Below are 15,378 nucleotides of genomic sequence, written 5' to 3' on the forward strand. Positions count from 1 at the left end.
CCTCCGTTAGAGCTTCTATGTGCGGCTGTACAGTAGCTTCTGAAACCTCATAACCCAAAAATTTGTTCTGGTAACCGGTTACATGCTGCTTGTAACCAGATACATGCTCCTGACAGAATTTTTCAGGAAGTTTGAAGCGCTTCATTTCATCGACAACAACATCCTGGATGATCACGGTCGTCTTGTTTTCAACATCAAACAGCTTATAACCTCCAATAGGATGATATCCAACAAGTAACATTATCTCACCCTTGTCATCCAACTTCTTTCTAAGCTGACCTGAAACATGTCGATATGCTACCGAACTAAAAACTCTCAAATGTTTTAGATTTGGTTTGAATTTAGACCATACCTCTTCTAGATTTAGCTTCTCAAGTTTCTTTGTAGGGCATGAAAATTCTGGTATGATAGACTCGGATGTCATATATGGATGTCATGACATCTGATCTGACATTATAAAAACAGACAAGATAGAAATACAAATAACAGTGCAGAAAATAAACAACACGCAGAATTGTTAACCCAGTTCGGTCTAACTACCTACTCTGGGGGCTACCAAGCCATGGATGAAGTTCACTATTACCAGTATCAATTCAGAGCTAAACTCCTAGTTTACAACTCCTCACTTATTCACTACCCAATGACCCTTCTATCTAGGTTCTCCTTAAATATGGAATATCTCCATTCCACTCCCAATCATAGCAATGATGTCTAGCAGTCAACAACTCAGCCACTGCATCGACGACCTAATTACCAATATTTTAAATACATAAACAAACATAACCTGAAGTTGCTTAACAGCTTCCTCCAAGAACACAACATCTCTTACCTACAGGCTTTGAGATTCACACTAAACTTCTCTTGCTTAACAGCTTCGAGAATCACATATCAGTGACCATCCCACAAACCGGGTGGTTCACTTACACGGCTAACCCTAAAAACTACATCTTGCCAATACTCGGTTAGCTCTCACAAACTAGGTTACAAAGGTTTCTATTTATAACCTGATCCCAGTTAGACTTGGGCTTAAAATCACAGCACTCTTTGCTGTTACAAATTTGCAGAAATCTTCTGCTACAATCAAAGTCTTTTAATCATGAGTTTCCTAATTTATCTCCTAAATTAGAAACTGCTGAATCTTCAATCTTCTGATCTGATTCTTCCTGAATCTTCAATCTTCTGATCTGATTCTTCAAATATTCTTTAGACCTTTAAATTTGCGCCACATAAGATTACAAAATATTCTACGAATATCCTGTATATGTTGAGTAACAAACTGAATCTTTCTTCCAGTTCTGCAGGCGCGATGTCATGGGTTGATGTCATGACATTCCATATAACATCTGGCTTTTGTAGCTAACTACTTCTTTTGTGATTGCAAGACTTATACATAAAAATATTTTTTGCTGCTATTATATGTTTTAGCCAAACATCAATGCCAATCAGACAATAATATAGAGCAGAGCATCAACAGAGCATCTATTCAACAAATAGGTAGTTGTGGAAATGGCTTCTCCCCATAGCCCTTTCAAAAATAATCCCTTTTTAACATGCTTCTCACCATGTTCATGATCGATCAATGTTTCCTCTCGACAACACCATTTTGATACGTTGTATAGGATGGTACAACCGCATGCATTATCCCCTCTCCATCACACTTTCCAAAATCATTTGAGACATATTCACCTCCACCATAAGTTTTGAGAATTTTAAGTTTGTGATCGCTTTGCCACTCAACCATGGACTTAAACTTCTTAAACACTTCAAATACCTCATCCTTTCTCTTGATTAGGTATATCCATAGCTTTCTACTAAAATCATCGATAAATGTGATAAAATACGTATTGCCACCATGTGAGTCAACTTATATCGACCCAAATACATCTAAATACACAACCTCAAGATGATTCTTGGTCCTACAATATGCACCCTTTCTATATTTACTCTTGTGTTTCTTCCCTTGCACACACTCTTTACAAATCTTTGCTGGAATATTAATGGATGGCATCCCGGTTGCCATGGCTAGCATTTTTGCAGCTGCTCTGACCCCTTTTTTTCGTCGACTTCCTTGAATTTTGTGAATCTTTTCCACCAAAATTCTGCACATTTCTCTTGTTCTTCATGGGCCATTTTCCTTTCTATTTCTTATTCTTTTCATTGAACCATGCTTGTAAAGCAATCTCCACCTTTGCTTTGTCATTACTCCTCTCATCCATCCTTCGTTCATGAGCCTCAATAAAGCTTTGAAGCTCCTCTTTGCTCAAAGTCAGAATATCCTTCGACCCTACAATCGCCACTACAATGTTGTCAAATCTTGGTGTTAATGAACGCAAGATTTTCGACACAACATTCTGCTCCAAAATAGCTTTTTCACAAGACTTGATTTGATTCACCCAACGCGTAATTCTTGTTATATAATCGTTGATTGTTTCCTTTTCCTCCATTTGAATCAATTTGAGTTGCTATTTGTGAATTTGTAACCTCGCCACCTTTTCCTTATCAGCCCCTGCATAAGCTTTTTCAAAAATATCCCAAACATCTTTTGCCGACTCGCAATCGCTAACTTTCTCAAAATTGTCACCATCGACACAAGAATGAATCAAGAATAACACCTTGTAGTCCTTCTTCTTTTCTTCCTTATGGGTAGCCTTTTACGCATCAGTAGCATCTGCGACGAGTGGATTAACCTCGGTATTGGTCACTTCGAGAACATCTTGATACCCAAACAACACTTTCATTTATTTGGACCATTTGTCGTAATTCTTCACATCTAGGGTTGGTAGGCTTGTGGGAACTCTACCATTGGAAACTGTGTTCATGTTTGCACAACAGATTATGGATCAAAACCAGGCTCTTGATGCCAAATGTTAAAACATAAAACTTGAATTGTTGAATCAATGGAGGTTTTGGTGTTTGTGGAGAACAAGAAGTGAGAGAATAAGAGAATATTAGAGAGAGAATATTATTGAGGGTGAGAAATCAAATTTTCATTACTAATCACATTATACCACTAAGGGTATTTATACAAGCAAGCTACAATGATTGGGATCCAAATACATCAAATAAAACAGCTAAAAAAGACAACAACTCGGACTGGTAAACGGTTATGTCATTCAGGTAACCGGTTACCACTGTAACTATCAAAATAAACACATTAATTATGTTTTCATGTAATCGGTTACATCATTTTATGTAACAGGTTACCAACTCGAAAATCAACTTCTTACTTTCTAGAAGTGCTTATTTGAGAAGTTGTGACTTGCAATCAATCTTCAGTAGCCTATTGCATGCATTTGAATTATTATTTTCAACTAACAACAATGTTAGCATCGCGGCCGTGTGAAATCCTGAGGCTATATGCTTTTATTTTCTTCCCTTTTCTTCAATATATTCACGAAGTCCACATTTCTTCCTCTTGATAGATTTTTGCTCACTTCTCTATACTTTGGCATGACTTTTACTCATTATTCCACTGGTTTGATTTGATATTGCTCAAAAATATTACTTAATGACCGACTGTCATCACAACCCCAAACTTACTATGTTGTTTGTCCACAAGTAACATGTCTGCACATTAAACATCTCATCAGAATTGAAATGCTTATCCTTACCAATGAACGTCACATTTCTTATTTTTGTTAATCAACACTTCCTTTCCCTTCTTTAATTCAAGTAATTCAGAAAAGTTCTTTCAAATATACAAGTACTCAACCTGCTTCTCATCACGCATATATTCCCTCAATTTTGATAGGTAATCACAAAAAATATTTAAATTTTGAACCTTGAGACTAAACATTCAAGCTGGTGAAAAAATAAAGATGATATCTATAACAACCTTGTAAATTTAAGTATTGCCTATCCATTGTCTTTTATTGAAATTTCTAAATTATATGTCATTTTTCTATAAATAGGAAGCATTCTGACAACCCATCTAAAAGATAATCTTATAGTGATAATGAGAAATAGAGTTCTAATCTCTAAGAGAGAAAGAGAATGATATTTATATCATAGTTTGATGAGAGTTGATAGATAGCTTTTGGTATCAAGAGAATTTGTAATTCTATTTTTTTTTTAACAATGAAGACATTTTATTAAACAAAATCTTGTGATTTTTTCTTTCACATTGAGGAATTTCTCATGCAAAAATGCTTGGTGTAATATTACTAAACTATTCTCCTTATGTTTGCTTTTGCTTAATATCAATTTTGAGTTTACATAGGAAAGTTTATGCAAAGATTTTTCAAAAATATCATGACAGTTAGGGATGAAAATCCAAAATACTGTGAAATCTATCAACCTTTCTACTACACACGAAGGACATCTAAGAATGAAGAATTTTTGTTCTTTTTCATATTGTTGATTGAACAGTGAACACAATTAAAGAGTCTTCATATCGGAAAAACTTGTACTACTACTTATTATCTCGGAATAAATAATTCCCCAACTCAGTTTTAATTTATTGTCTATTCACAAAATAACCAATGATATGAATTACATATTTACTTATTCTTCTACTAATGATTGTTTTGATTTTCTAGGAATAGAAAAACAATTGGATCAAGTCAACTTCGTGATGGGATTAGTGTTGAAGAAAACAACAAAGAAAAAAAGCATCATTAGCTGCACTCCATTATAAAATTAGTGTATGATTAAACACAAGTTAATTTAGTATTCAAATAAATCCACAAATAAAAAGTAAAATAATTCAAAACTAAATAGTGGAGCCAACTTTTTTTGTCTAATGGATGTTCATCACCAATCATCATATTCATAGTATATACAATCCGTAAAAAATTTCTTGCAAACGAAATTCATATTACACGTGAAAAAGACTGAGATCGTTGAAAAGACAAAGATCCTCATCACCTCATTGAAGAACTTTCTAGAAAATATCAAGAATCTCGTTAATCGAACGGTTACAAAGTGGGCAGGAGCCTCTGTTCAGCCACAGCTCCCTAGAGCAGACTCTGCAAAAAGTGTGTCCACATGGAATAAACGCCGCGCCTTTATTCCTTCCCATGCACACGCAACACACCGAATCATTCCCCGCCACACCACCTACTTTCACCTCTCTCACAGTCTCTGCCTCCACCGTGTCACCATTTTCCGTCTCCTCTAACAGCCTCATCAACGACACTCTCCACGGTGTCCCCGAATTCCTACCCCCTCCGGCGACAGTTTCCACCGGCTGTCTTCGGAGTTGTCGCTCCGCCGCTAGCGCCGCCGCAAGATTCATATTACCCGAACTGGAAGCAGTTGGATTCGGGCCAACGCAGACGCTCGGATCCTGAACCGGATCCGTATCAGAAATTTGTTGCTGAGGTAATTGAGATGAAGAGGAAGAAGAAGAAGAACGGAATCCACGCGTGGCTCCACAGCAACCTATCCCGATGAATCCAAACCGTTCCTTGAAGCTACGTCTCCTCCGAGGAACTCCATCAACACCGTCCATTTGTTCGTTTAACAAACCGAGAATCGTTCTTGACTCAGCCCGGGTCTCCTGCAATAACAAACCGAGCTGACTCATCTCTCTCTCAAGCGGAGAGATTATCGAAGTGAGAGGGCATTTAAAAGGGAACAAGAAACGAAACGGGTTTTTAGGTGAAAGGGAAGTGAGTTAGGCGACTGGAAATGCGGGTTGAATTAATAAAGTATATTAATTGGGATTAGCACGCATTGGAAGGTTGAATATTAAAGAAAAGGGTAATTGATTGATTGGGTGTGAAATGAAGGGAAGTGGACAAAGACAAAATGGAAGTAGAAGATGGAGGAACGGGTTTTTTAATTTTTATTTTTACTGGAGTGTGTATGTGTGTGATTTTCTTTATGATATTTGCATTGTTTATAACCTTTAGGTAACGGAGCGTCTATTACTATTACTACCACGTTTATTTTTTGGTCATGTAACATGTGCCCTAAGGGCACATGTTAATGATACTATAATTAGAAAAAGTTAAATGTAATTAAATGTAATAAAGTCAAATTTAAAGTTTCGATATATTGAATGTACGCGTTCCAATAAAATATTTCCATAAATATTTCATTAACTTGTGCCCTTGGGGCACATGTTAGCTTTTTCCTTATTATTTTTATGTTATTATATATTTTAAGCAGTATGAGCACAAATATTCATGCTCCTCGAGTTTAATTTCTCAAACATCAAATGAGCTAAAAAAAATTAGCTTTAAATGCATTTTTATCTCTTTATTTATTTAAAAAAATAAATTAGTGCTATTTTTTTAATTCTTTAATTGTTCAAACTTTTAAAATATATATTTAAGATGTGAGAGACAAAAGTTTTAAAATATATCTAAGAGACTAAAGTTTTAAAATACAATAAAAATATTAAAAACACAGGTCTGGCTAACCAATGCTCTTAGGGTACTTTTTAAGCATACTAAATAAGAAAAATATTCATTATAAAAATTAACATTTCAATTTTTAATGTATTAAATACACGCATTTTAATAAAAACTTACTACTTTAATCACTTAACAAATACCCAAAGGTACTGGTTAGCATTTCCCTAAAAACACTAACATAAATTGCGTCTAGTGCAAAAGTTAATTTATCACATTAATTTAATATAAGGTCTAAAATTCCGTTACAATATACTCCCTCTATCTCATATTATAAGAGAAATTTACTTTTTAAATTCATTGAATAATTAATAAATCTGATCTATATATAGATCCAATATATTAATTATCTAATAAATCTAAAAAATAAATTTCTCGGAGGGAGTATATTTATAATTTAATAGTTTGTAATTTATATAACAAAATTGCACACTCACACTAGTACAGAAAGTACTTTTTACATCGGGCGAAAAGTACTTTTTACATCGGGCCAGGGCCCGATGTAAAGCCAGGCGATGTAATAAGTCAAAGACATTTTACATCGGGCTAAGGCCCGATGTGAAAAATTAACATACCACATCGGTTGAATTCAGATGCCTGATGTAAAAAATAATGCAATTTTTTATACAAATATATATACGTCATATTTTACATCGGTTGTTCTGTCCGCCCGATGTAATAGATTGTTTTTACATCCGTTTTCCATTTTACCCGATGTAATAGATATGTTTTTTACATCTGTTTTCAATTTTGCCCGATGTAATATGTTTTTAGCTTTTAAGCGTGTAATAGCTATTTTTCCTATTTTAACCTGTAATTTTTTTGTACCTAATTTTTCATATAAGTTTCAAATACCACACATGCCAAAGTTAGGTTGCTATTTTGCACATTTTTCCCACAGCACACAAACCACATTTAGGTCATTATTTTCATATTCTTCTAACCAGTGAAGGATATAATTTCATTAAACCAAATAGCTAAGGTGCATATATATATTCTTCAAAATTTACAAAAGTATTAATCTATGATACACAAATGTACAAAATCATAAGAAAGTTTACACACGGTGGACTACAACAAAATAACAAAACAACAAATATCCAACCATTTAAGTCCTTTAGCGCACTTGAAATACCAACATGCATCCACGAGAAGATGAGTTGTAGCTTCTGAAGACAACACCAAAATTACATTTGCTGATAATAAACAATAACACTAATTAACACCAAAGTCAAGAAACTAGCTCGAATCAGAGATATAGACAATTCCATATAACTCACCAGATAAAGCTTAATCTTTATATAACGCAAAGAAACATTTTGCCCAATGGAGTCGCAAATCATACAAATCATCTTGTTAATTATGTAGGATCATCAAATACCTACAATACGTAAATAACACTATAGAGTTATTCTTTGAAAATTCACATTAAGTTGCAAAACGCAAAGTAAATAACAAATTAAAGTTATTTTATTACCTACATCCAAGATTCAGTTATATTGGCAGAGACAATATCAACATATTTTTTATCACATAGTACCCACAATCATTAGAGTTATGTTGTTTTCTTGTCTACAAATGAATGACATAATTAGTGAATAATTATCATAAAATTAAATATAGAATTATAATTTACATCACACTTACGTGTGTGTAGAAATTATATCTAAAGTATTTCTACAATATACAAGAAAAATAAATGAAATAGTTTAATCTTTATCTTTTATAATCTTTATCTAATAGTTTGATATGAATTAAAGAGATGAAAGAAAATGTAATCACAAATAAATATGTTTTGTAAACTCGCTGTTTTTTTCAAAACAAGCAAAATAGATTCATTTCAAAAAGTGTAAGAAGAACCTGTAGAAAAAGGCCGGCGAAAAATGGCGGAGTTCGGGAAAAAAAACGCGGTCGGCGAACGGAGGAATTCGGAGGAAAGCGGTTGGGAGAAGAACCTGTAGAATCTTATTATAGTTATTATATAGTTATAATAATTTAATTTGTAAAAGATAATAGATGATAGATTATAACATACTATTACAATTCATACATTCACTATTTCAAAACTAAGCCAAGAGCTATTAGTGTAGAAGATACAACTAAATGAAATAATTTAATAGAAAAATAAAAGTGTCTCATATAAGAAAATTGTAATTGAATTGTATATTTGAAATAGCTAAACAACCTACATCACATTCACATAACACCCTTTTCAAAGAAAATTAAAAATAAAAAAAATAAATTGAAAACAAAAAATGTTTCTGAACAACATTGGTGCCAGAAACTACATTTGGAGAAGAAAAGCGTAAAACCACAATCAATATGCACCGCCGATGAGCTTTACCATGTCACTATTCCAAACTCATATTCGAAACTCCGATATGAACCTTCCTTCTCCCAAGGTTCTCAAAGCTCTCAATTTTTGGTATTGAGAATTAAAATAAAAAAATGGTATTTAAAATAAGAAGATAACATGAAAATAATTAATTAAAGCAAACAAATATTTTTTTCCACATCAATTATATAAAAATCAAAATCAATTATACAATTCAATTATATAAAAATCAGAAACATGTCACAAAATATTAAAATGAGCTAGTATTTTTTTATGGAATTTTTGGATCAAGAACGAGTCATGAAAATAATTCAACAAAATCAATTAAAATGAAAATGAAATAAAATGCAAATGAATTAATTAAGCCAATCAGATTGCAACACATCATCATCTTCAACCTTAGCACAAACCATAGCACGCGCAAAACAGCTCCGTGAACCTATCTTTTAGATCAAATATCTCACTCGTTTCTTACTCAAATTACCTGATTCAAAGCGTAAAAGAAATATCTCGTGGCATACTACAAAATGTGATTCATATAATTTCAAATAGATCCAAGATCAAAGAGAACAAGGCACAAGAAGTTACGCAAAAACATGAATACACGAATTTGCAGAAGATTCAAACAAGCACAAATCAATCATTCAAGCTTTGTAAAGCTCCAGTTCAGATCTACTCTAACAACATTCATAAGCAAGAATATTAACTCAAATCCATGAATGAACGACTACATTTCAAGAATCAAAGTTAAGATTCTTACCTCAAAAGCAAAATCTGGAAACTGCATTACTTAGCTCCAGATGCAAACCAATCCCTCAGTATTGATCCTTAAGCTTCACTGAGTTGTTTGAAAGCCGGAAAATCGTGGGGGTGGAGGAACCGAACTCTAAGCAAATCGAAGTTCGCTGACGAACACCGATAGCAGTTTCTTGAGTTGTTTGAAAGCCGGCAAATCGTGGGGGTGGAGTAAGCAAACTCTGAGAAACATCGAGGGATAGAGCACCACTAGCGGTTGCGGCGGCGGTGGAGTAAGCGAACCAGAACCTGGGTTGTTTGAAAGCAGAAGCAGCATAATCGTGGGTTAGTGACGGCGCTCAAAGAAGAAGCAGAGAAATGAATTTTTTTGCAAAAGTGTTAGGGTTTATGGAATAAATTCTCTTAACATTTCCTATCGGGTTTTACAAAGGCCCGATGTAAAGGCCCACTATGCTATATTTCCCATCGGTTAGAATCAAGGCCCGATGTAAAATCCACGCTATGCGTGACATTTTTCCCATCGGTTATAATCAAGACCCGATGTAAAGGCCACATTGTGCGTGATATTTTTCCCATCGATTTATATATATAACCGATGTAAAATCCCTTATAAAATAATTTCATCTTATTTACAATTTTGCCACCGCCTATTTTTTTCATTTTATTTACAATACTGCCATTGTGTTATACACTTTTCATTTTTTTCATATATTTTTTACATCATTGGAAATAAATACCTGATGTAAAATTGTTTGACAAATATTTTTCACATCATATAATTTAATACCTGATGTAAAATCCTTTATGCAAATGTCATATTTTTAGTAGTGTCAATAAAATTAATATATGAAAAATCAAATAAAATATACTACTAAAAATATGAGGGTAAATATTTATATACAACGCATAATCTAAAATTATTTGGTACAAATCGAATTTTGATTGTCCTTTGAAAATTAAAAAAAAAAGTACGTTAACATAATTTGATTGACACTTGCTCTACAGATTAAAATGAGTCTCTTGACATTTGTTCTACAGATTAAAATGAGTCTCTTGAAATAAATGTCTTCAAGGACAATGTGAGATTTGTTAGAAAGCAAATTTGCATCAATCACCTTAATCAATTGATTGATGATAAAAATAAAGCTTGTACTCCTTCAAGATGGAAGATGAATGTAATGTTTTTTTATCATATTAATAATTTTAATGATTTGTTATTTAGAATCATGAATGCGTGGAAATATATTAAAGATGAAGAGCAAGTGTTACTTTTGTTTGTTAGAATTTTTTGGGGTCATATATGTAATAAATTAATGTGTTAGGACCATTATTTAATTAGCCAAATTAAAGTGATCTATTTAATGTAAAATTTATGGCTAAGGATGTAATTGTCATGAAAAATATTGTGTAGATACCAAAAGTCTTATTTCTATTATTTGTGATGGGTAAAATTGGAATAAGAAAACTTGAATAATCATGACCCTTCATGGAAAGGCATGAGATTCTAAACTATTTGGAAGTCCCGGGAGGTTTTGAATTTGGGGCGTAGGTGGATAGTGGGGGATGGTCGTAGTATATCGGTTATGACTGATCCATGGTGTCGGGGGAGCAAGAATTCTAGATTGAATGGACCTCAAAAGTATGAGGCGTATGTTGCTACAGTTAATGATCTTATGCGGCCTAATGAGAAACAGTGGAATTACGACGCTGTTAGCACACTTTTCAATGAGGTAGATACTACTTTGATTTTACAGGTGCCACTCTTAGAAGATGTTACGGAGGACAGGATAATTTGGAATGAGGAACAGGATGGGAGGTATAGTGTGAGATCTGGTTATCGCCTATGGTACAATGCTTTTCGTCGACACGATAACAACACTAGTATGGAGGATTGGAATAGTATTTGGAACATTGCAGCACCACCGAGAGTGAAACATCTCTTATGGAGGATATGTTCTGGGTGCCTCCCCACACGTGCCCGGCTTCGTCAACATTTTGTTTCGTGTCCTTTAGGATGCGAATTTTGTGCCCATCATATGGAGGACGAGGGGCATCTTTTTTTGGGATGCGAGGCTACTTTTCCCTGTTGGAGATCCTCAGGTTTGTCGAACCTTCTTGATTCTCGCCTTCATCTATTCAATGATTTTACGGCTTTTATCTTTGATATTTGTAAGAAAGAGGACAAAAAGTCAGCGGGAAGGTTTGCGGTTATGCTTGAATTATTATGGAAGAAAAGGAATGATTTTATTTGGCACCAAGAGCGAGAGGAAGGGTCTAAATTGGGTGTGTATGCGTTTCATAGGTGGAATGATTGGTTTCATGCTCAAGAGGTTAATCGTACTTTTGCTCAATCATATAATGAGGTTGGTGTATGTGGGATCACGTTGGAAGGAAGGGTCTAAATTGGGTGTGTATGCGTTTCATATAATGAGTTGGAGTGGAGACCACCGCCAATGGGTTGGATCAAATGCAATGTTGACGCAGCTTTTAATAAGAATAATGGTACTACGAATAGAGGTTGGTGTATGCGGGATCACGTTGGAAATTTCATTAGTGCGGGTACTACTTGGGACCCAGGGACATTTAGCATTATTGAAGCGGAAGCTTTGGCCCTTAAAGAAGCTATCCTTGGAGCTATCTCGATGAACCTGCTTTCGGTTATTTTTGAGAGTGATTGCCAGAGAGTTACGCAAGCCTTACACTCTAGTAATAAAGGTGCTTCTGAATTTAGCATTATTATTCAGTCTATTTCTACTCTCCTTCAGTCTTTTCCCAACTTTGAGGTCAAGTTTGTAAAACGTCAAGCGAATATGGTTGTTCATTCCCTTGCGAGGGCGGCCAATTCTTGGGCTAGACGCATTGTGTTGAATTCGATTCCTCTTTGTATTGAGCATATTTTATTAAATGAAATTCATTGAGTTGTTTGTGATCAAAAATATATATATATGTGTTTTTTTTTTACATATAATTTGAGATAGATATGTATGCAATATAATTCTATCTATATTATTAATGAAAATTAATATGGGGTATAAATATATGTCAGTTTTAGAAATTAATTTAATTCAATTTGTCATAATTTTAAATTAAAGTTATTTGACATTTAAATGATTCTATTTAGATCAGAAATCACCAAAGTGACACTTCTTTTATGGATTTGATCATGAGAAATGTTGAATGTTAGTGTGCATATATTTCTATGTGAGTATTAGTTGGCCCAAAGGAAAATTGATATTTGACATGATTATATACACACACTTGTAATGATAAACATGTGATAATTTTAAGGTTTCAAATGTGAATGATAAATCAATCCAAAGAGTGGTTTATTATTTGACATGTTTTATTATCAATGTTGGATTGTTATAACAAGAGTATCACTAGCAATTAATATTATTGTCCAAAGACTTGATATTGATGGTGCACTAGATATCTTGAGATGAGTTATGACATTATTTGAACATATATTATTTTAGTTTATTTATGATTGATTTCAAATCATTAGTTTCGGTTCTTAATGGTGCCAATTTTAAGGATTGGAAGGAAAATATTTTAATTGTTTTTTGGCTGCATGGATCTTGACCTTGTATTAATGATAAATCAGCCCCTTCTCCTATAGACTTTAGTACCTTTAATGAAAGGAAAATTATGAGAAGCGGGATCGCTCTAATCGCATGAGTCTTATGATCATAAAGTGTGGCGTTCCAGAGGCATTCAAGGATACTATATCTAAAGAAATAACAAATGCTAAAGATTTTCTTGCTAAAATTGAAAAGCACTTTGCTAAAAGCGATAAAGTGGAAGCAAGCACACTTCTTCAAAGCTTGATTTCTATAAACTATAAAGGCAAAGGAAACATAAGAAAGTATATTATGGAAATGTCTAATATTTCTTCCAACAAATTTATGGCACAAAAGCTTGAGTTGTCGGATAATTTACTCGTGCATTTGGTATTAATATCTCTTCCTGCACAATTTGGCCAATTTAAGATAAACTATAATTGACAAAAGGAGAGAGTACAAAGTGGACAAATTTTTATAGAACATTTAAGGACAAACTCCATGATAGCGGACCCTATGACAAAGGGGCTTCCACCCAAGGTCTTTCATGAGCAAACTGCTCACACGGGTGTTATAGAATTAGAGGATTCTTTGGTTTAGTGGGAGTTAGTCATTTTTATCAATTATGTTCTATGTTTGATAGTATATTCATATTATGTTCTGATAAGAAATAAAGTTTAGTTATTCAATTTATTGCACTTTGTATGATAATATGGATTTCATTAAAGTAAGGTGGACCAGTTGAAAATTGACATGTATTGATCACCTTCATGTGATTTTCATGCTGCACATTTCATGATTAATCTATGTCATTTAGTTGTGTTTCTATTTGTGATCATTGATGGGTTTAATTATGACTGATATAAAGAAAACCGCTTTGGTCCTATATATTGATGTAATTAATGGACGAGATGGGGATATGTCCAATGTTTATAATGGAAAATTTTGAGCTCATAAAGTCTAACACATTTATAAGGATACATATATGACCAGTGGGAGATTGTTAGAATTTTTTGGGGTCATACATGTAATAAATTAATGTGTTAGGACCATTATTTAATTAGCCAAATTAAAGTGATCTATTTAATGTAAAATTTATGGCTAAGGATGTAATTGTCATGAAAAATATTGTGTAGATACCAAAAGTCTTATTTCTATTATTTGTGATGGGTAAAATTGGAATAAGAAAACTTGAATAATCATGACCCTTCATGGAAGGGCATGAGATTCTAAACTTGAATAGGCATGACTCTTCATGAAAGGGCATGTAATTCATATAAATAAGGGGTTATGGTCCCCAATTGTAGACACGACACTAGAAAAATATCATATAATATTTATTCTCTTTATCCCATTGAAAGAGAAACTAAGGAATTAAGAAATCTACAATTGGAAGGTCATTTTCCTATCAAGATCATCTTCTTCTCATTAAAAATTCATGGATTTTAAAGGTACGCTTCCGCTTTCTATTTCATCTTGAATTAAGTATGGGTTCATAAAGTTTTAATTAATTAAGAAAATTTCCAACATTGTTGGCTTCACTATCTGAATCTTACAAATCACTAGTACATTTAATGTTAGAAAGAAAGAGCACACTATATTTAGATGAAATTGTGAAATCATTAAAGGATATTCAACAAATTATGGGTGTTGATAAATCTCCCAAAGACAATCAAATACTAATAGTTAAAGAAGTACAAGAAAAGAACTATGGTGATCAACATGATGGAATTTTTCAACCAATAGATGTGAGTTTTTTCAAGTTTCATTATTGTCAATAATTTGGTGACATAAAAGTTAGATGTCCTTAATCCATATAGATGATTTGCGTAGCATAAAGAAGAAGACTGAGCAATTGAAAATCGTTCTTTATGCAAACATGATTAGTTATGAAGATAATTTTTTATTTTGTAAGGATGGAGGAGACTATGAAGTGAAGAGATGTGAACTTTAAATGCATGTAGAGATATGTTGTCTTAAAGTGAGTACTCATCCAAGTTTCACATCGAATAATATGAAGAAAAAAAAGTGGAATATTCTTATAAATATGAAGAGTTAATTTGAGTTTATTTACCATAACAATTTTGGTCTTTGAGTGGTATTGGAGCTTGGACAGTTATGTGTTTAGAGAGGAATTACAATTTTTCCGTTAAAAGTTGTTGAGAAGGTTTGTAACTTTTTGATGCAAAATCATTGTTGAGAGAAATTGCATTTTTTTTGTCTAAATATTGTAGTTGAGATTTTTTCAATTTCTCTAGTAACTTTTCCATTAGTAGTATAGAGTTGATAGTTGAACTAATTGGTTTGATCCTTGTATCTTTTTGACAAAGTGGCGGTCAAGTGTGTGTCATATGTTGGAGTATTCGTG

General features: G+C 33.3%; 2 protein-coding genes and 1 long non-coding RNA gene across 4 annotated transcripts; 1 reads left to right on the forward strand and 2 right to left on the reverse strand.

Annotated features, from left to right (window-relative positions):
- Positions 1-4,778: 4,778 nt before the first annotated feature.
- On the reverse strand, positions 4,779-5,802 carry LOC131631990 (uncharacterized). Its single transcript, XM_058902755.1, has one exon. The coding sequence runs from the start codon at positions 5,525-5,527 to the stop codon at positions 4,883-4,885; it is 645 nt and encodes a 214-aa protein (XP_058758738.1). The 5' UTR covers positions 5,528-5,802; the 3' UTR covers positions 4,779-4,882.
- Positions 5,803-7,331: 1,529 nt separating this feature from the next.
- Positions 7,332-9,812, reverse strand: LOC131631998 (uncharacterized). Of its 2 annotated transcripts, XR_009292888.1 has the most exons (5): positions 9,455-9,812; positions 8,220-8,314; positions 7,837-7,931; positions 7,640-7,740; positions 7,332-7,555 (listed from the first exon to the last, which is right to left on the reverse strand). It is a non-coding gene; the product is annotated as an uncharacterized LOC131631998 (long non-coding RNA). The 2 variants fall into 2 exon arrangements; XR_009292889.1 differs by lacking the exon at positions 7,837-7,931.
- Positions 9,813-13,124: 3,312 nt separating this feature from the next.
- LOC131632018 (uncharacterized) lies at positions 13,125-13,454 on the forward strand. The gene has a single exon (XM_058902782.1). The coding sequence runs from the start codon at positions 13,125-13,127 to the stop codon at positions 13,452-13,454; it is 330 nt and encodes a 109-aa protein (XP_058758765.1).
- Positions 13,455-15,378: the final 1,924 nt, after the last annotated feature.

The sequence above is a fragment of the Vicia villosa genome, unplaced genomic scaffold (genome assembly GCF_029867415.1).
Source record: "Vicia villosa cultivar HV-30 ecotype Madison, WI unplaced genomic scaffold, Vvil1.0 ctg.000893F_1_1, whole genome shotgun sequence".
Classification (NCBI taxonomy): domain Eukaryota; kingdom Viridiplantae; phylum Streptophyta; class Magnoliopsida; order Fabales; family Fabaceae; genus Vicia; species Vicia villosa.